This window comes from Narcine bancroftii, chromosome 1 (assembly GCF_036971445.1).
Source record: "Narcine bancroftii isolate sNarBan1 chromosome 1, sNarBan1.hap1, whole genome shotgun sequence".
NCBI classification, from domain to species: domain Eukaryota; kingdom Metazoa; phylum Chordata; class Chondrichthyes; order Torpediniformes; family Narcinidae; genus Narcine; species Narcine bancroftii.
This window is the reverse complement of record NC_091469.1, coordinates 63,269,077-63,289,483: the sequence shown is the minus strand read 5'-3', so window position 1 is coordinate 63,289,483 and position 20,407 is coordinate 63,269,077. Positions and strand designations below refer to the sequence as shown.

Here is a 20,407-nt window from a genome sequence, read left to right as displayed (position 1 = left end):
CTCTCAGCCATTTCATGTCACTGGAGCGAATAGTATGGCTGAAGACTGAATTCTGGGATGATGACTATCTTGAGAGGATTGCAGGTTTCTCTCTTCTACTTGTATGCTGCGTGGCACTATATTTTTGGAGCTTCCGTTCGTTAGTTCTTTAATTGTCCATCATTATTCACAGCCTCTGTGTTGTTGGACTACAGACCTTCAATCTGCTCTTTCAGTTGTGAATACTTATCTCACTCTATTGAATACTGTTTCTTTTGTTTTGTATACACATTTCAGCGGTTCAGCTTCACTAGGTCAGCACCTCATTTTGCAGTGTGAACGATGCTGCTCTCAATGTTCCCTTCAGCACTTCTCATTGAGCCAGAGTTGATCTGCTGGAATGATCATTATGGTAGAACAAAGGATAGGCCAGGCCTTGAGATTGTGGCAGTCAACATTTCTGCAGTGCCAATGACCCACAGCGTATCATAGAAAATGGCTTCGAGTTAGTCGAATCTGCTCTGAACCCATCCCATTTAGGATGGGATTCGGGTTAGTCGAGTCTGCTTCGAGTTAGTCGAGTCTTCTCTTAACCCATCCCATTTAGGATGGGATTCAGGTTAGTCGAGTCTACTTCGAGTTAGTCGAGTCTGCTCTGAACCCATCCCATTTAGGAGGTTTGTGGCACCACACGTCAGGATCTGTATGAAGTCTGATGTCTCATCAAGGATGTGCAACAGTCACATCTGTCATGTAACATATGCAGATGCATTTGTCATAGGTAGACTGGAAAGGATGAGGTGCTATCCCTCTGGTTGGTTCACTCATTATCTGCCACAAACCCAGTGACCTGTGTCAGGATTTGGCCTGCTTAGTCAGCAGTTTTACAACCAGGCCAGAAGCATTGATGGACATTGAAACCCAGCACACAGAATATATGTAGGAACATGGAGGCACACTGACTATTGAATTGAGGGAACACAGCAGGTAGTGGTTTCTTGTATGCCATGATGATGCCATCTCTAGCTGCTAACATACCCAGAGGTTATGATGGATGGGTCTAGCAGCTTTTCTGCAAAGTTCCTTATGAATGATGTCTTCAGGTAATCATGGAGTACTCCAGGGGTCAGCCTTCAGACCCCAGATATTGGAGGGAGGTCTTTGCAGTGTTGTCTGGGCTGGAAGCGACTTCGCCAATGACTACATTCAGTGTGTATGTTAATATCCCAGTTGTATTCTTTCTGTTTGAATGTAGTGGTACCACCAAGTGGTTTGCCAGGTATATCAAAGTGAAATGCCTTTGATCGAAAACAGAAACTCATACATACAGTTGCTTGTCATCGACTACAACTCAACCTTCAATACCAAAAAGCTACAAACTCTGGGCCTCTGTACCCCCATCTCCAACTGGATCCTTGACTTCCTCATTGTAAGACCACAGTCATTAAGAATTGGAAACAAATCACTGATCATCAACTCAGATGCACCTCAAGGATGTGTGCTTAGCCACTGTTTGACTTGTTATACACCCAGGACTCTGTGGCCAGGCACAATTGGAATGCCTTCTACAAATCTGCTGATGACACCACGGTTGTTGGCACAATCGCAAATAGCAATGAGGAAGCGTACAGGAGTGAAATAGATCAGATCGTTGAGTGGTGTCACACCAACAACCTTGTACTCAACATTAGCAAAACCTAGGAGATGATTGTGGACTTCAGGAGGAAGTCGGGGGAACACGACTCAGTCCTCATTGAGAGCTCAGTGGTGGAGAGGGTTAAGAAATTCAATTTTCTGGGTGTCAACATCTCTGAGGATCTGTCCTGGAGACTCCATGTCGATGCAATCATAAAGAAGGCTTGCCAGCAGCTATACTTGTAAGGTGTTTGGGGAGATTCGGTATGTCACTGGAGCCTCTCAAAACCTTCTACAGTGTAGGTAGTGTGGAGAGCTTTCTGGCTGGTTGCATCACTGCCAGGTATGAAGGTGCCAACTCTTAGGACAACAAAAAACTCCCGAAGGCTGTTAACTCGGCCTGTGACATCACAGGCACCAGACTTCACTCCATCAAGGACATTTACAAGAGGCAGTGTCTTAAAATAGCAGCCCCTATCCTCAAAGACCCCCACCATGCCCTCTTCACTCTGCCACCATCGGGGAAAAAAAGCACCGAAACCTAAAGACGAACACTCAATGGCACAAGGATAGCTTCTTCCCCGCTGCCATCAGGTTCCTGAACAATCAATGAACCAAAGACACTGCCTTACTTTTCAGCACTAATTTTTTAATTTATTGTTGTAAGATGATGTATATGAAGCTGCACTGTGATGCTGCTGTATAGGACTCAATTTTGTGACTTGTTCATGACAATAAATTCTGATTCCATCGTGAGTCAGTTACATGTTGAGAGCCTGGGACACACACAACCCCGCACACCCACAAATAAAACTTTCCTCCCCTGAAGAACATTGATAGAGGAAAGTTCTTGACCACTGCTAGATATCGGGCAAGAAGTGTGACAAATCAAAGTCCAAAGTGCTTGAGAGGATAAGGGAGGATTGAGCTGGGCCTGGTCAAATAATTTTCAAACAATATCACAAATGTAGATGACAATCAGCAGGGGACATCTGTGGGAGAAGGAAAATGGGTGAATTGAAAATGTCCTGATTTGTTCAATTTTATTATCCAATTATCCAACTTTTCCTCTACTGATCATGTGAAACAAAAGTCATTTAGCTATTCTTAATACTTAGTGGGCCTTAGTCAGAAGTGCAATTCAACACATTAAAGCATGTCTCACTGAGTAATTTAGGAATGACTGGAGCATACAGCAGTAAATATTTGTACACACAGCAAAATGAAAGCAAACAATTAGATCTTTTGTTGGACAAGAAGTCTGTTCCTTTTATGGAGCCAACATACAAATGCTAAAGTAGCACAGATGTCATGTTATAGTACTAGTAAACTTGAGTTTAATTGTAATCTGTGACTTCAAATCTACACTGTAAAAGTTTGTCTTTTTGAATTTGGTAACTAAATCTGCAATAAAGCACTTGAATTAGAAACAAATCTAATTAGTTCACTGGTGACTTTCGGGCTTTCCCAGTTAGAAAATTATTTTCTTGGATTGTCTGCCCACATTCCTCTTGATCACAAAAGAAAATGTTTAGAAGGTAGCCGAAGGGGCGTGTAATAGTTGTTACGCCTGTAGGAACATTTCTTATTCTGTCATTTATGAATACATCATAGCTGTGGCAATAGGATTGGTTTATAATGGATGTTGGATGTACGGAGTCCATCGGAGAACTCTATGCAAAGACCTTTTACATTTATTTCTTTGTGTTGTTCAGGACATTGCTGCATACTCAATGTGCAGATTAAAACAGCCACAGAGAAAGATCACACAGGGTTGCTGAGGAGCCAATCCTGAGTGAGGGTTGTGTGGCCTATTAACTCTCCATATTATCAATGGTGGTCCTCCCAGATCCGCTGATGCAGACCTGCAAGAGCAGCAAGTGGAGCCAGTGCTCCTCCGCTGGGTTCCACTGCCTGCTCGTGATACTGACAGGCTATTAATGGGGAAGATGGTGTTTTTTAATTTAACGTATTGAAAATCGTGGAGGTCCATGCACAAGATGGTGACACCATGTTTGGCAATGGACCATGAGGGGTTGTGAATTGGCACTGGGCACCTGAGGGGGAGAACACACTACACCTCACCCCCTCCCCTTGCTGAGGGGAAGCCTGGGAAATGACCCTACAGGAAAGATAACCATAACAGCAGACCATAAAGGAACTTGTTTATGGGAACTAGGTATCGAGACTGGGATTCAAGACTGTGCCAAGGACAAGAAGGGCTCCCAAAGGGCCATCCCAATTGTACTGGAGGTTCAGATCGGGTTTGCCAATGGATTGAACAGGAGGTTGATGCAAATCCACGGATACGCTGTCTCTGAAGTTACTCTCTTTTGCTTCTCTTTCTCTTATTGTTGGGCAATGTTAGTGTTCCCTCTTTGTGTGCTTTGACAGCATGCAAAATTTGACAGATTTGTGTATTATTACATATTGTTTATTAGTACATGACGATCTTGAATCTATCGGATGTTAAATGGTGCAAATTAGAGAAAAAAGAGCGGCATGGTTGGTATAGTGGTTAGCGCAACGCCATTACATCACCAGCGATCGGGACCGTGATTCAAATCCTGCGCTGTCTGTAAGGAGTTTGTGCGAACTCCTCGTGTCTGTGTGGGTTTTCTCCAGGGGCTCTGGTTTCCTACCACCATTCGAAATGTACCAGGGGTGTAGGTTAATTGAGCGGCATGGACTCATGGGCCAAAATGTCCTGTTACTGTGCTGTATGTCTAAATTTTATAAAATGCAAACATTTATATTTTGTCACATCTAATTGCATAATCTTAACAGATTTAATAGCTGTGTTGTTCAGGAAGGACATTCAATATTGTTAACAGTATTTCAAGGCAAAGGAATAAAGTCAAAGAGACTTGTACAGCATGAACTGCCATTGAATTAAAGTGAAAATACTCACGTCTAACTCTTCTTTTTTTGTGCATGTTTGTCCATTTTTTTCAGATCAGAACGCCACAGCACATTATTTATTTATTTAATATAAATTCTCAACTTCTATATTTAAAACTGGCGTCTTTAATACTTACAATATTCAGTTGGTCTTAAATTTGATCTCATGGATACGTACAATATAGAAAAGGAGAAAGATGGCAAAGCAGAGGGAGAGCTTTTCATTTGAAGTTTTGGTATGCACATGAGAATCTGACCATTTCAAAACAGCCAACTTTAACACAAAGGAAACTTATCAACTTCAACAATGACTCTGCTGTCCTCTACCCAAGGATTCAATTCAACCTGATAACTTTATTTATGTCTTAGCAATCTTACAGTGCCTCGGGTATTCTTGTTCAAGTATCTGAATTTTAGTTGCAGTAGTCTAGCTATCAGGTTAAACATAGAAGATTACAGCAAATACAAGACTTTTGGCCCTCGATGTCGTGCCGACCCATATATTCCTTTAAAAAAAAAGTACTAAACCCTCCCTACCCCAGAACCCTCTATTTTTCTTCCATCTATGTGTCTGTCTATGAGTCTCTTAAAAGCCCTTACTATTTCAGCCTCCACCACCATCCCTGGCAAGGCACTCCAGACACCCACAACTCTCAGCATTAAAAAAAAAACATCCCAGATGTCTCTCCTAAACCTCCCACCCTTCACTTTGTACATATGTGCTTGGGTGTTTTCTTTTACTGCCCTGGAAAACAGGTGCTGGTTGTCCACCCTATCTATGCCTCTCATAATCTTATAGTCCTCTATTAAGTCTCCTCTCATCCTTCTACGCTCTAAAGAGAAAAGTCCAATCTTATTGTTTTTAAGAAGATCCAACAATTCCTCTTCCTTAAATATCAACATTGTCCAGCCCAGAGTCCTGTTTTATTCCAACCTCATCCTGATTAAGGTCCTTTTCTCTTGTGAATACTGAAGCAAAGTATTAATCTAGGACTTCCCCAATGTCATCCACCTCCAGGCATATGCAGCCTCCTTTATCCTTTAGCAGCCCCACGATTCTCATCATCCTTCTGTTCTTCACATAGAAGGCCTTGGGGTCCTCCTTAATCCTAACTGCCAAGGCATTTTTATGGCCCCTTTGAGCTCTTTCTTAACCACTTCCTGGCTACCACATACTCATCATGAGATCTTCCTGTTCCCTGCTTCCTATATCTAATGTATGCTTCCTTCTTCCTCTTGAGGCGTTGCCTCAACAGTTTCGTCCACCATGGTTCCCTTTTCCTATCATTCAAGGATTTGATTTCTACCATTAGCATTTTCAGATCAATTAATTTAATTGTGAATGTGTCTGACTAAAAGTATTCCTATTCTGAATGAAAACTATATAAAATATCAAGACAACAAAATAAGTTAAGATTTTTTTTATAAAGGAAAATAATTATTTTTTTCTCAAGGAAGGGAGAGTTCAATTCACTGAAATTCACTCAGTACCCCAAAATGCAAAATTTTTACAGCTGACAAAAATGGAAAACCATTGTAATCAAATTCTTTATGCAGAAACCATTGGCAGAGCAGCTATGGGCTTAAAACAATTAGATGTTTATCAATGTGGAATCACTTATTTGCAGACATTAAACTAAATGAGGTTATGCTTCAAATGAACACATATCGCCAAGTACATGAAGAGCAAGAAAGTAAGAAAAAATAATTCTTTGTACACAAGATTTAGTCTTCTGCAGCTTGGATGGTCCATGTTGCTCAGATCAATAAATTATAGATTCCATGAAAGCTTATAGTTTCCTTCCTGCTGCCTCCCTGCCTTCATCCTTTCAAGAGCTTGCACTCAGCATTATTTAGACAATTCAATATTTTGGTATGTCACTGAAAACTTCAGAAACTTCTACAGGTGTACTGTGGAGAGCATTCTGGCTGGTTGCATCACTGCAACTCTCAGGACAAGAAAAATCTCCAGAGGGTTGTTAACTCAACCTGCGGCATCACAGGCACCAAACTTCACTCCAGCGAGGACATCTACATGAGGGAGTGTCTTAAAAAAGCAGCCTCTATCCTCAAAGATCCTCCCCACCCAAGCCATGTCCTCTTCACTCTGCTATCATTGGGGAAACAGGAGCCTAAAGACAAGCACTCAACGGCACAAGGACAGCTTCTTCCCTGCTGCCATCAGATTCCCGAATAATCAATCAACCAAAGACACTGCCTTATCTTTTGTGCACTTTTATTTATTTATAATAATGTTGTAAGGTGCAATGGTGCTGCAAACCCCAAATTTCATGAGAATAAATTCTGAATGTGATATTTTTTCATACTACAGATGGCACATGCATCCTTAAATCAATCTGTACACAAAACTTACTGAAAAGTCCTCCAACTGAAATTGTTTGAACTCTTTCATAATCCAGTACCCTGATTCCTAAAATATAGTTACCCGAATGCAGTTTGCTAGCAATATTTACTGGATTCAGATTCACAACCTCTAAAAAAAACTATAGTTGATTGGAAGACACCCACTCCTCACTGTACGACTTATCTTCCTCAGTGAGATCACTTTGATTTTCTTGGCTTTCTCTCCCTTTGTCTTACATCTACCACTCTTCTGCCTGTTTGTTATCTAGCTGGTTCACCAATCCTGTATGGAGCCACTATTTCTCATCCCTCCTACCCTGACTCTTTACTCTGGCTTCTGTTCTTCATTATCTCAGTCTCAATAAAGGGTTTCAGTTCAAAACACTGGCCATTATTTTTATCCAGATGCCCTTTGACCCTCTGAGTTCTTCCAGAAGATTGTGGTCTGCACATGAATTAGAACGGTCTTGGCATATTCTTGGCTTCGTTGGATCCAGTGCCTAGAAATTGTATGATTTAACACCAGGATTGAACAGGAATCATAAATGAATGTCTAAGAAAAAAATATTTTACAACAAAAAAGGAAACTTACCAAGGTTCAAAGTTCCTTTTACAGCCAATTTGCGTAATTTATGTTTTAATTACATTAAAAATGTAACATTCATGATACTTTAATTTTTGTCTGCGCTATGGTAGGGTCACCATGAGCATTGCCTGGCATCCTTAACAATAGGAAAGAGAAGTAAGAGCATTCATTCAGAGACACTAAGTGTCCATGGATTCACCTCCAGAGCTCCCGTAGCCTCTGCAGCAGCACAGACTCCTTTACGATTCATCGGCAACCCAAGCTACAGATCCAATGGTCTACAGTCGCCTGCAGCAGTCTAAGTGGGACCCTCAGCTGCTGATCTCCCTGCTGGTCTGGCACTGTGGTCACTTTCCCTATTGGGTCATCTCCTCCTCTGCTTCTCCTTCTCAACAGTAGTGGGGGGAGGTGTTCTCCCCATTTCTGGTTCCTTGCACTGGTCTGCTGCTCCCCCAGAGTTTATATTTCCTTATGGCCGCTGCCAAGCACACGCACAGACCTCATGGTTGTAAGATTTTATGTACATGCACCGGCAGCTCCTTTATCAGGCTAGTTAAAGCCTGTACAGAGCCATCAGCATTAGGACTGGACGGTTGAACCCTATGGAGGAGTACTGTGTCTCCACTTTCCCAGGTCATAATTTCACAATTTTGGATTTTAGTAATATATAGAAATATAAGACTATTGAGATTTGATCTATCCTTGCTATAATCTTGACACACAGCTGTAGGATACAGTGGTCCTTTCACAAATATTTCTGAGGAGAAACTGAATCTTTAACAATTATAAAAATTGTTGTATTAATCTTATCTCTGCCTACAAATTTCATGCTCTTTCTTTTCCAATACAATGGGTCTCCAGTACATTTCCCTGCTGTTCCATCTGTCATGTCCACAGTACTTTTAGCAGGGCCTTTCTCTATTTATGTTTTAATTCCAGTGTAAGGCTCCCTCTCCATCTTCTCTTAATTATGCCCCTCTCGTCTTCCTGAATTTCAGCTGCAGCCAGGTGCATGCTTAACACTGCATTCACATTTCCTGAACAGCAGAAACCTAAATCTCACTGATGAATAGCTGTTCCAATATTGCTTGCCAGAGCTATGGAACCATCCTACAGTATAAATATGGAAAAACTGGAAAATCATTCCCTAACATAAATGGGGCAATGAATAATCATCCAGGAATCACAAAGCCATAACATAAAAAATGGTGCCATTCCACTTCTGAATGTTTAAAGATGCAAAAACTGGATAATTCACTTTAATAATAGAAGTTGATCTTGGCTGGAATTGTACACTTTGACTTCACCTCCTTGTAGAGATGAATTACATGCGAATGAAATGAAACCTTTGTTTTAGCTTTTTCCCTTTGACCTTTTGTGCACCGAGCCTCCAAGATTCTGTTCGTCATAACACCAGTGTTGCCAGGTTGTCAGCAATGGAAGCTAACAAAACCAACAAATATCATTTGGCAGTTTGAAGGTGGTAGCTGCACTGAACAAGGTCTGTGTAATGAAAGAATTAACCCAACATTGAAACCAAAGGAGAAAAAAAAAATAGCTCCAAGAATTGGTGATTTGTAGCAGAATATTTTTATGCAGAGAGAAAATTCCACACCAGTTAAATCAGCAACTCCTTAGCACAAGACTGAAATTATCCCTAAAGCAAAACCAAATTGTGTCATTAGAAATAGTGAAAATTAATAACTACAACTTGCATTTATTTGCGTATGATTAAACAGTAGCAAAGGACAAAATAGGAAATGATAGCGTGTAGTAGTCATAAACTTCATCCACACCAAGTGTAAAAACAATTGCTGATGTACAAGGAGAATATGTGGTGGGAAGAAAGAAATTAAGAAATAACACCTTTAGGCAGATGGTTTGCTGGACACATATTTACCCATGCGATCAATATACCTCCGCACCCATATTGTTGTTGGAGAGTGCCACAGGAAGAGGTTTCAGAATATTTTAAAATACGTGTGGTGCCAGGACAACAATCTTGCTTTCAATTTCAATAAGATTCCACCTGCATTGAATTCGCCCATCGTTTTGAATGAAGATCTACCGGGACCAATGCCTGAAGGGGGCGCACAAAATCAGTGAACCGGTGCGGACTCGAAAGGCCAACATGGCCTGTTTCCGCTCCGTAAACGGTTATATGGTTATATTACATGATTTTTTTTGGGAAAGGCAATGATGTAGTGGTATAATCATTGGATTAATAAACAGGGTAGCAGAAACCAAGGGCAAAATCCTGGGATTGGGTTCGAATCTCACCAGGGCTGATTGTGATAACTAATTCTGGAATTAAAATCTTAGTTGTATAGATTGTTGTACATGTGACCACAGACTTACAGCAACGTTGCCCCATAAATGAAAAATCACCTGGAATTGATCTCGACCCTGAGAAGTTCTCCTGACCATCATCCATGAGCTTTTAGCAAAATTGGGAGAGTCATCTCAAGAGTCATAATCAAGGAATCATATCTGACCCAATCTCTATCCTTGGGTGCATCCTTCCCACTGAAATAAATACCCCTCAAAGGCAGCAGTATAGTGCTATACAGTCACAAGATTACAAGCTACAGTAGGCAAAATGGCCCATCGAGTCTGTTCTGCCATTCTAATCATGAGCTGATCCATCCACCCACTCAGCCTCACTCTCCGGCTTCCTCCTATAACTAATCAAATAAATGTCAATTTCTGCCTTAAACACACCAAACAACCTTGCTTCCAGGATTGCCAGTGGCAACAAGTTTCACAGATTTATGACCCTCTATCTTAAGAAATGTTTCCACATCTCTGATTAAATTAAACACCCTTATATCCTGAAGTTATGCCCTCTTGTCCTTGAATCCCCCACTATAGGAAACATCCTTGCCACATCTACTCTGTCCAGGTCTTTCAGCATTCAAAATGCCTCTCTGAGGTCCTCCCTCATCTTTCTGTATTCCAACAAGTCCAGTCCAAGAGCTGTCAATTATTCCTCATATGCTAACCCTTTCATTCCTGGTATCATTCTAGTAAATCTCTGAACCCTCGCCAATGCCAGCACGTCTTTTCTCAAATATGGCACCCAAACTGTACACGGTATTCCAAGTGAAGTCTCATCAGTGCTTTACAGACTCTCAACATTACATCTTTGCTCTTATATTCTATGCCTCTAGAAATGATTGCCAACATTGCTTTCCCTTTCTTCACCACTGACTCAACCTGGAAGTCAACCTTTAGGGTATTCTGCACGAGGACTTCCAAGTCCCTTTGCGCCTCCAAATTTTGATTTTTCTCCCCAACTAAATAATAGTCTGACTGTCTATTTCTCCTGCCAAAGTGCATGACCATATATTTTCCAACATTGTATTTCATCTGCCACCTATTCGCTCATTCTCCTAATCTATCCAATTCCCTGCAGCATTTCAGTATCCTCAGCACCACGTGGCCTACCACCTGTTTTGGTATCATCTGCAAGTTTAGCAACAAAGCCATCAGGAGGAATTGAGTCAGGAGTGTGGTTCCCTGAATAATAGATGCCAGCCTTCAGCTTAATTCAGTCACCTTAGCCACAGGAGTTCTTCAGGATAATGGCCAACCATCTTCAGCTACTTCATCAATGACTTTCACAAGATCACAAGACAAAAAAACAGAAGCTGGCCACTAGGCCATTCCAGTCTGTTCCGTAAATCTACACTAAGCTACTCTACACTAGTTCCAATTTCCGGCCTTTTCCCCCATATCCCTCGATGCCCTCACTAATGAGATACTTGTCTATTTCTTGTTTGAATACTCCCAGTGATCTGGCTTCCACTGCTGTATGCGACATGAGTTCCACAGATCCACGACCCTCTGGCTAAAGAAGTTCTTCCGAATCTCTGTTTTATATGGATAACCTCTAATTTTCAGACTATGTCCCTTTGTACTCGATTCACCCACCAAGGGAAACATCTTACCCACATCCACCCTATCTAAACCATTCAAAATACAAAATGCCTCTATGAGATCTCCTCTCATTCTCTATCAATTGTAAGATCCAAAGTAAGGATATTTGCTGATAATTGCATTATGTTCAGCACCACTTGAAGCAGGCCCATAGCAATGGCAGCAAGAGCCAGACAATATACAATCCAGAAATGATAGATGGCAAGTAATATTTAGGACACACAAGTGCCATAAGATGATAATATCTAACAAGAAAAAAAATCCAGTTATCACCTTCTGATATTCAGCAACATTACCATCATTGAATTCCCTCACAGGGAATATCCTGAGGGTTACCTCTGACCAGAAAGTGAACTGGAGTAGCCACATACACAATGAACCCTGAACAAGTAATTTGCCTCCTGACTCTCCAAATCTTTTCCACTATCTACAAGGATCAAGTCAGCACAGGATGGAATACACTCCCATTACCTCAATTAGGGCAGCTTTCACTAACATTCAAGAAGCTTGACACCTTGCAAAACACAGTAGCCAACCAACCCCATCTACAACCATTCTCTCACTCCACCACTGACACACAGTAGCAGTAGTTTGGACTGTCAGCGAGATGCATTGCAGCAAGGCTCCTTCAGTAGCATCTTTCAAACCCAACACTCCACTGTAAAGATGAGCAGGAAAAGCACAGGAATACCACCACCTGAAAATCGTTCTCCAAGCCCATGCATTGTCTTGGTTCTAAAATATATCGCCACTCCTTCACCATCTCTCGTTCACGATCCTGGAGCTCCTTCCCAAACAGCATTTTAGGCACACCCACAAACAGCGTCACAACTTAAAAAGTACAGTCAAACTTCAACAGAGAGAGCCTAACATATTCTGGTGACAATAGCATTTATTAGATTTGTGTGATGTTCATCCAGAACCTCACTGAGGTACAGTACTAATATAGCAGACTTCATGGAGAAGCAGCGCGCTTCAGACACTAACTTCCTGATTTCCACATTTATATGAGCAGGAGTGTAACTTAGAAGTTGCTGACTGACTTATGGATTAACATAGCGACGCACTGATTCAAGAAGGCAGCTCCCTACAACTTTCTCAAGGGCAACTTGAGATAGGGAATTAAATGCTGGGTCAGATTGTGAAGCCCACATCAATGAGTGAAGATAAATGAATAAACAAGAGTATCCATCTTAAATCACCTCGAAAAATTCAACTTAAAAAAAATATATAAATAAGGCACTCTTAACATTCAGAAATTTTGCTGATCAACTTATTTTATAATTGTAAAAAAAATGAACTCATCAATACTCACTGTGAACTGTGATGTGGACTGTGAGTAGGAGATTGACCTATTAAAAAAAATAGAAAAAAATGAATCCCTAAGAACATGAATCCCTAAGAATAGTTCCAATATTTTATTGAGCAACTTTATAGCACCGTCAATGCTTTGCTGCTGTCTGAAGAATAGTTGATTCGTAGTGGTCTGAAGAATTTTCCTCCTGGCTCAGGAGTTTGCTGACAGTCGGATACATGTGACTGACATTCAACACTCATCCATGGAACTTCTGTGGCATTTTGCGCTATGTCTTAAAAGAATAAGAGCTGAAATAGCAAGTTCAAGTTGAAGATTATTTTCATATGTATCAAGATGCAGTGATAGAAGAAGTTACCATCTGTGGATTCATGAAATCTTTGTGAAAATAACAAACAGTCATACATCTCCTCTCCAATCAGATAGAAAAATACTCACTGAGACATGCAAACCATGAAATATTAGAATTTAAAGAGTACAACAAAATGGCTCTGAATGGCGCTTGACGTCCTGCTTTGCGGAAACTGCCAAAATGTTTGGCCTGGAAGTCAGCCTGAAGAAAACTGAGGTCCTCCATCAGCCAGCTCCCCACCATGACTACCAGCCCCCCCACATCTCCATTGGGCACACAAAACTCAAAACGGTCAACCAGTTTACCTATCTCGGCTGCACCATTTCATCAGATGCAAGGATCGACAATGAGATAGACAACAGACTCACCAAGGCAAATAGCGCCTTTGGAAGACTACACAAAAGAGTCTGGAAAAACAACCAACTGAAAAACCTCACAAAGATAAGCGTATACAGAGCCGTTGTCATACCCACACTCCTGTTCGGCTCCGAATCATGGGTCCTCTACCGGCACCACCTACGGCTCCTAGAACGCTTCCACCAGCGTTGTCTCCGCTCCATCCTCAACATCCTTTGGAGCGCTTACATCCCTAACGTCGAAGTACTCGAGATGGCAGAGGTCGACAGCATCGAGTCCACGCTGCTGAAGATCCAGCTGCGCTGGATGGGTCACGTCTCCAGAATGGAGGACCATCGCCTTCCCAAGATCGTGTTATATGGCGAGCTCTCCACTGGCCACCGTGACAGAGGTGCACCAAAGAAAAGGTACAAGGACTGCCTAAAGAAATCTCTTGGTGCCTGCCACATTGACCACCGCCAGTGGGCTGATAACGCCTCAAACCGTGCATCTTGGCGCCTCACAGTTTGGCGGGCAGCAACCTCCTTTGAAGAAGACCGCAGAGCCCACCTCACTGACAAAAGGCAAAGGAGGAAAAACCCAACACCCAACCCCAACCAACCAATTTTCCCCTGCAACCACTGCAATCGTGTCTGCCTGTCCCGCATCGGACTTGTCAGCCACAAACGAGCCTGCAGCTGACGTGGACTTTTTACCCCCTCCATAAATCTTCGTCCGCGAAGCCAAGCCAAAGAAGACAACAAAATGGGAAATAAATGAGGGTTAAGAAACACCTGATTTGTTTAATATCCAACAATAATTAAAAATCTGAAAGAACGAGTCTCTTTTTAAAAGCAAATATTTAATTCCACTTGGTGGATAGTAATTAAAACTCACCATCATAACTTTAAAAGTTTAGCTCATCTTTAACAGACAGACCCTAAGTTTCTGGTAGCAATAGCATTATGGAATAAACACTGATAATCCACTGTCTGAATCTGTGTGATCTGTATCTAGGATTTCAGTGAGGTGCTAAGATAGTAGATTTTATGAAGAAGAAAGCCAATTTGGACAATTACCTTAGTTTACATGTTTAATTGAGTTGGAGTGTCATCTGGAAGTTGCTGAGTGACTCATGACTTAATCATGGTGAGGTTAATTCTTTCTTTCCACAGAAATATTTGGTAAAGGGTGGGAAATGAACAGGATAAAAAGAATATATTATAGCTGTTCAGCCAATGATGTTGTGCCGAACTAGATAAAACTACCCCTCAACAAGCTAATCCTTCCCTACCTCGCATTGTTAACCCTCCATTTTTCTTGCACCTTTTTTCCTGTCCAAGAGTCTTTGAAATATCCCTATCGTGCCAGTCTGCACCATCATCCTCTGCAATGCATTTACCCAGTTCAGTCAACCTTGCTTCACAAGATATGTTCTCTGATCCAGGTAACATCCCGGTAAATATTCTCTGCACCTTCCCTCAAATCATTCATTTAATAAGGCAACCAGAACTTCATGCAATACCCCAAGTGTGGACTAGAGCTGCAACATGACCTCACATCTCTTGAACTCAATCCCCTGATGAATGATGGGCCAGCATACCATATACATTTTTCATCGTCCTTCAACTTGTGCAGAACCTTGAGGGACCTATGGATTTGGACCCCAAGATCCCTTTGTTCCTCCACACTGCAAAAAAAATCCTGCCATCAACCACAACTCCACTGATGTCCTACTTTCCAAAATGCATCACTTCCAACTTATATAAATTGAACTCTGTCACTTCTCTGTTGAATTCTACATCTTATCTACCCTGTTTTAACCAACAACTACCTTCTACACTATCCAAAACATCTCCAACTTTTGTGTCACTTACAAACTTACTGACCCACTCCTTCACTTTTTCATTCATAAAAATCACAAAGACTAGGTGTCTCAGACAAATCTCTGCAGAACACCACTAGTCACTGACCTCCAGGCAGAATACATTCCATCTCCTAACATACTCTGCGTTCTGTAGGCAAGCCAATTCCAAATCCATGCAATCGACATTCCATAGATCCCATGCCTCCACTGAGGACCTTGTCAAATGCCCGTATTCAACAAGTACAGGGCTAAAATGTTTTATATTTAAATGCATGCAGCATAAGAAATCTATAATATATCATATCCACAGACCTACCTTTATTTACTTTGTCACCTCCATGAAACACCTCAGTTAGGTTTATAAGGCACAACATGCCCCTCACAAAGCCACACTGACTATTGCTGAGAAAACGATGCTTCTTTAAAAGCCTGTAAATCCTGTCCTTAAGAATTCTCTTCAATAGTTTAAAAACCATTGACACAAGGTTCACTGGTCTATAAATTCTCAGGATGAATATCCATCTCAAAAGCGTCAACGAAATACCATCAGTTCTCATATCTCCATTAGTCTTTCCAAGATTCATCTAATTACATGATGAATGACTTGATATAGCCAATAATTGGGATAAAAAAATGGACCTGATTGGGAAAATAAAACATTGTTCCATCAGGCAGGTATAACACAGATTCAAGAAAGGAAGGTCAAGTTTGACAAGTTTATAGCTGTTTTTATTTTGAGGATACAACAGGCACAATGGATGGAGGGGAATAAGTGAAAATTGTATACTTGAATTTCTCAAAAACCTTTGTCAAGGTGCCACATGAAAGATTCAACCAAAAGACAAGGAAATATGGAGTTGGGGGACAATGGATTAGCATGAATAGAGGATTAACAGAGAGTTGGGATAAATTGGAGTTTCTCTGGTTGGGAATCAGTGGTGAGCAGAGGGCCACAGGTTCTGGTACTAAACATACAATTGTTCGCAACAAATATAAATGATTTGGAAAAAGGGACCAAATGTAGTGTACCTGAGTGTGGGTGACCAACAAGCAGACAGGTTTGGTAGTGGAAAGACAAGGAAGAGAGACACTGTTGCTGGATTAATAATGCAGGGATTTTATTTTACCTTTCCATGGCTCTGTTCACCGTTATTTGTAGCATGTAATGTAGTAGATATCACATGTGCACGTTCACCTGAATTTTGAGAAATTCTTGATTATTTCCCTGAAACTCATATGAAGGCTTGGAGTTTACTGCTGGGCATAATCTAGAATCCACCCAACAATGCTGGGATTTATTTTGGATTTACCATATATATATCTATAATAGGGGTCCTTTGCAAAATCAGCCCAGTGCAATCACGACATGATATGACATCATATTCAACCAAAGATCTTTCTCATTTCAGTCCTCAATGGGGGTAGCTACTATTATTAGACTGTGACATCTGGTTCAAGACTGCTCAGTCAAAGAAAATATCCTTGCAGCCAGTCAACGTCTGGATAACAAGCCTTGTTACTCTTGCCATCATGGATGAACATCTGTCCAAGGATTAACAGTCAGCCCTTAGCTGCTGTTTTACAACTGATATTCTGCTTACACGTCGCTACCTGCTCCTGAGAATTATCCAATCTGCATTACATCTAGTGGATCCAGAGCCTTTGGTACATCTGAGCCAATCAGCAACTCTATCCCAGAGCCAATTTCAGGCAGATGAACATTCCTCAGATGAAACCACCGATCGATATTATTTTGATGTGGGATGTTTCCTTTGTGCACAGGCATAGTCGACTGAGTGTATACGAATGCTTAATAATTAATCCAATAAGATTTAATGGAACTGAACTGTCCAGTTCCACCTCCTTGGAGAAAGATCACATGTAGCAACTACAATCCATAAAAGGAAAAAGGTATGATTACTTGGAATTTATGGACTCCAGAGGGAAGATGGGGCAGAGAAATGACTGATGTAAGTGACATTTAAATCTGGCCCACGGCTGCAGTTTCTCTTCCATTCTGACAAATCACTCACACTAAATTTGTTGAAGACCCTAAATTGAGGGGAAAAGCAAATTGTGCAGAGAGCACAGAGATATGGATGGGTTGAGTGAGTAGGCAACATTGGAAGAAAAAAGTCCATCAGATTATTATTTAAATAGTAAAAGATTGCAACATGCCATTATGTAGAGGATCTTGGGATTACTTATGCATGAATCACAAAAGTTAAGTTTACAGGTGCAACAGGTAATCATGAAGGCAAGGGAATGTTGGCTTGCTGCTACAGGGACTGAATTTAAGAGAAGGGAAATTCTGTTGCAATTTTACTGGGTACTGGTCTCTTTACTTCAGATAGGAAATACTGACTGAAAGAGGAGGTTCACCAGGTTGAGATGATGGTGTGAGCCTGAGGAGAGATTGAAATATCTGGGATTGTACTTTGTGGAATTCAGAACCATGAAAGGGGTCTGAAAGAAATAAATATTATGAAAGGGATAGATAAAACAGAGGCAGGAAAGTTGGTTCTACTGGCAGGTGAGACTAGAATGAGAGAACTTAAAGATTGGGGAGAGTAGATTTAGGATGGAGATGAGGAGGGTAAGCAGCCAGAGGTCATGGCATATATTGATATCAATGATATAGGCAGGAATGGGGTTGAGGTCCTGGAAAGCAAGTTTAGGGAGTTAGGAAAGAGACTGAAGAGCAGGACCTCAGTGAAAGTGGGGCGGATGGCACCTGAACTTGAGAGGAACCAATATATTAATGTTGTTGGCCAGGGGGTTAAACTAGATTTACAGGGAGGTGGGAATGAAAGTGAAGAGGCAGAGGAAGAGACAGCTGGTAAGGAAATTGGGTGAATGCTTGTTTGAAAGGACGGGCAAAATTGTAGCCATTGGGATGAGCTGCAATGCAGCAGAGATACAAAGCCAAAAAAGAAACAAATACAGGACTAAAGGTTTTATATTTAAATGAACACACCATAATAAATAACTTGGATGACTTTGTAGGAGAGCCATAGATTGGCAGGTATGATGTTGTGGCCATCATGGAGTTGTGGCTAAATAATGGACGTCATTGGGAGCTGAATGTCCAAGAATACACAGTGAATCAAAAGGATAGACAGATAAACAGAGAGGGTAGCATGGCTCTGTTTATAAGGAAAGAGGAGACATAGAATCAGAAGATATAGAATCATTATGGGTTGTGTTAAGAAATGGCAAGGATAAAAGAACACCACTGGCAGTTTGCAGACCTCCAAACATTTGCTGGGATGTGGACAACAAATTACAACCGCAAACAGAAAAGCAATGTTATTATGATCATGGGGGATTTTAATATGCAAGTAGATTTGGAAAACCAGGTTGGGCCTGGATCTCAAGAGACAATTTGTCAAATGCCTACTAGATGGCTTTTTAGAGCAGCTTGTTGATCAGCCCACCAGGAGATGGTCTGCACTGTATTGATTGTTGTGTAATGCATCAGAAGTGATTAGAAAGCTTAGGGTAAAGGAACAATTAGGGGGCAATGATCATAATATGATTGAGTTAAATTTGAGATTTATCAAGGAGAAACTAAATTTAGATGTGTCAATAGTTGTATGGAGTAGAGTATTACAGTGGGGTGAGAGACCAAGTGGCCAACATGGATTGGAAGGGGGCACTAGTAAGGAGGATGACAGAGCAGCAAAGAATGGAGTTTCTGCAAGAAATGAGAAAGGTGCAGGATAAAGAGGAAATATTCATAGCTGACAAGGGAAGTCAGAGCCAAAGTAAAAGAGAGGGCATACAAAGAATCAAAATTTAATAGGAATATAGAGGATTCGGAGGTTTTTAAGAAAATTGCAGAAAGTAACTCAAAAAACTCATGAGGAGGGAAAAAATGAAGAATGAAAGTAGGCTTCCAAATAATATTAAACACATTGAAATGCTGGAGGAACTCAGCTGATCTATTCAGCATCTATAGGAGAACAAGGTATATTGCCGACGTTTCAGGCTTGAGCTCAGAAAGGATCTATATCAGATATATCACAAATAATATCAAAGAGGATATGCTTAAGTTTATAATGAGTAAAAAAAGAGATGAGACTGTTATCAAATGTGGTTGAAAAGCTCTTGGCCTATATTCACTGGAATTTTGGAGAATAAGGGGGATCTCATCGAATCATTCCAAATGTTGAAACACATAGACAGAGTAGATGTAGTAAGGTTGTTTCCCATGGTGAGAGAGTCCAGGACAAGATGACACATCTTCAGGATTGTTGGGGGTGGGGCGGGGGGGGCATCCACTTAGAACAGAGATACAGAAGCATCTCTTTAGCCAGAGGGTGGTGACACTGGAATTTGTTGCCACAGGCAGTTGTGGAGGCCAAAGCATTGGGTATATTTAAGGGAGAAATTGATCGGTTTTTGATTAGCCAGGGCACCAAAGGTTATGGGGAGAAGGTTGGGCAGCGGGGCTGAATGGGGAAATTGATCAGCTCATGATGGAATGGCAGGGCAGACTCGATGGGCTGAATAGCCCATATATCTTATAGATCTGCTTCTCCCAGAGAATAGTGAATCTTTGGAGATCTCTGACCAAGAGGCTGTCTCGTTAAATACATTTAAGAGAAAAGAAAATGGATTTTTGCACAGTGAGGAAACGGAGGGTGATGGGGTCAAAACTAAGCAGATGGAGCATAGTCCACTGATCCGGAAATGCCTCTGATCAGCCACGACCTTAATGAACGGAAGAGCAGGCTCGACTGGCCAGATTACCTATTTCTGCTCCTATTTTGTATCTGTTGATAGTCTAATGGACTGTTTAATGTACCAAAACACTATAATTTCCTCAAATTGGAAGTAAAAACTGAAATGCTAAAACAAAAGTTAATGCACAGTAGAGTTCTCATGATTAGTCATTGACCTGAAGATTAACTGTGTTACTCGCTCCATATAAATAATTTGAGTTAGTTTAAAACATCTTCCAAACCTAGCAACTGCAAATTCCACAATATAAGTGGCTGACCTTAATTCATCGGCTTGGAAAATTAAAATAAATTCACAATGTTACAAATCTTAAAATCGAAAACGCTGGAGATACTGTCAGACAATATCTGAAAGTTTATCACCCTGAAATACTGAGGTTTTATGAGC

General features: G+C 41.1%; 1 protein-coding gene across 3 annotated transcripts in view; it reads right to left on the bottom strand.

The window, feature by feature from the left end:
- Positions 1 to 20,407, bottom strand: part of ror2 (receptor tyrosine kinase-like orphan receptor 2) — a 294,858-nt gene that overhangs the window by 28,610 nt on the left and 245,841 nt on the right. For all 3 annotated transcript variants that reach the window (XM_069928242.1, XM_069928250.1, XM_069928259.1), the window contains one exon: positions 12,720 to 12,756. In XM_069928242.1, the coding sequence (XP_069784343.1) occupies positions 12,720 to 12,756 (37 nt within the window). The remainder of the gene's footprint in view (positions 1 to 12,719; positions 12,757 to 20,407) is intronic.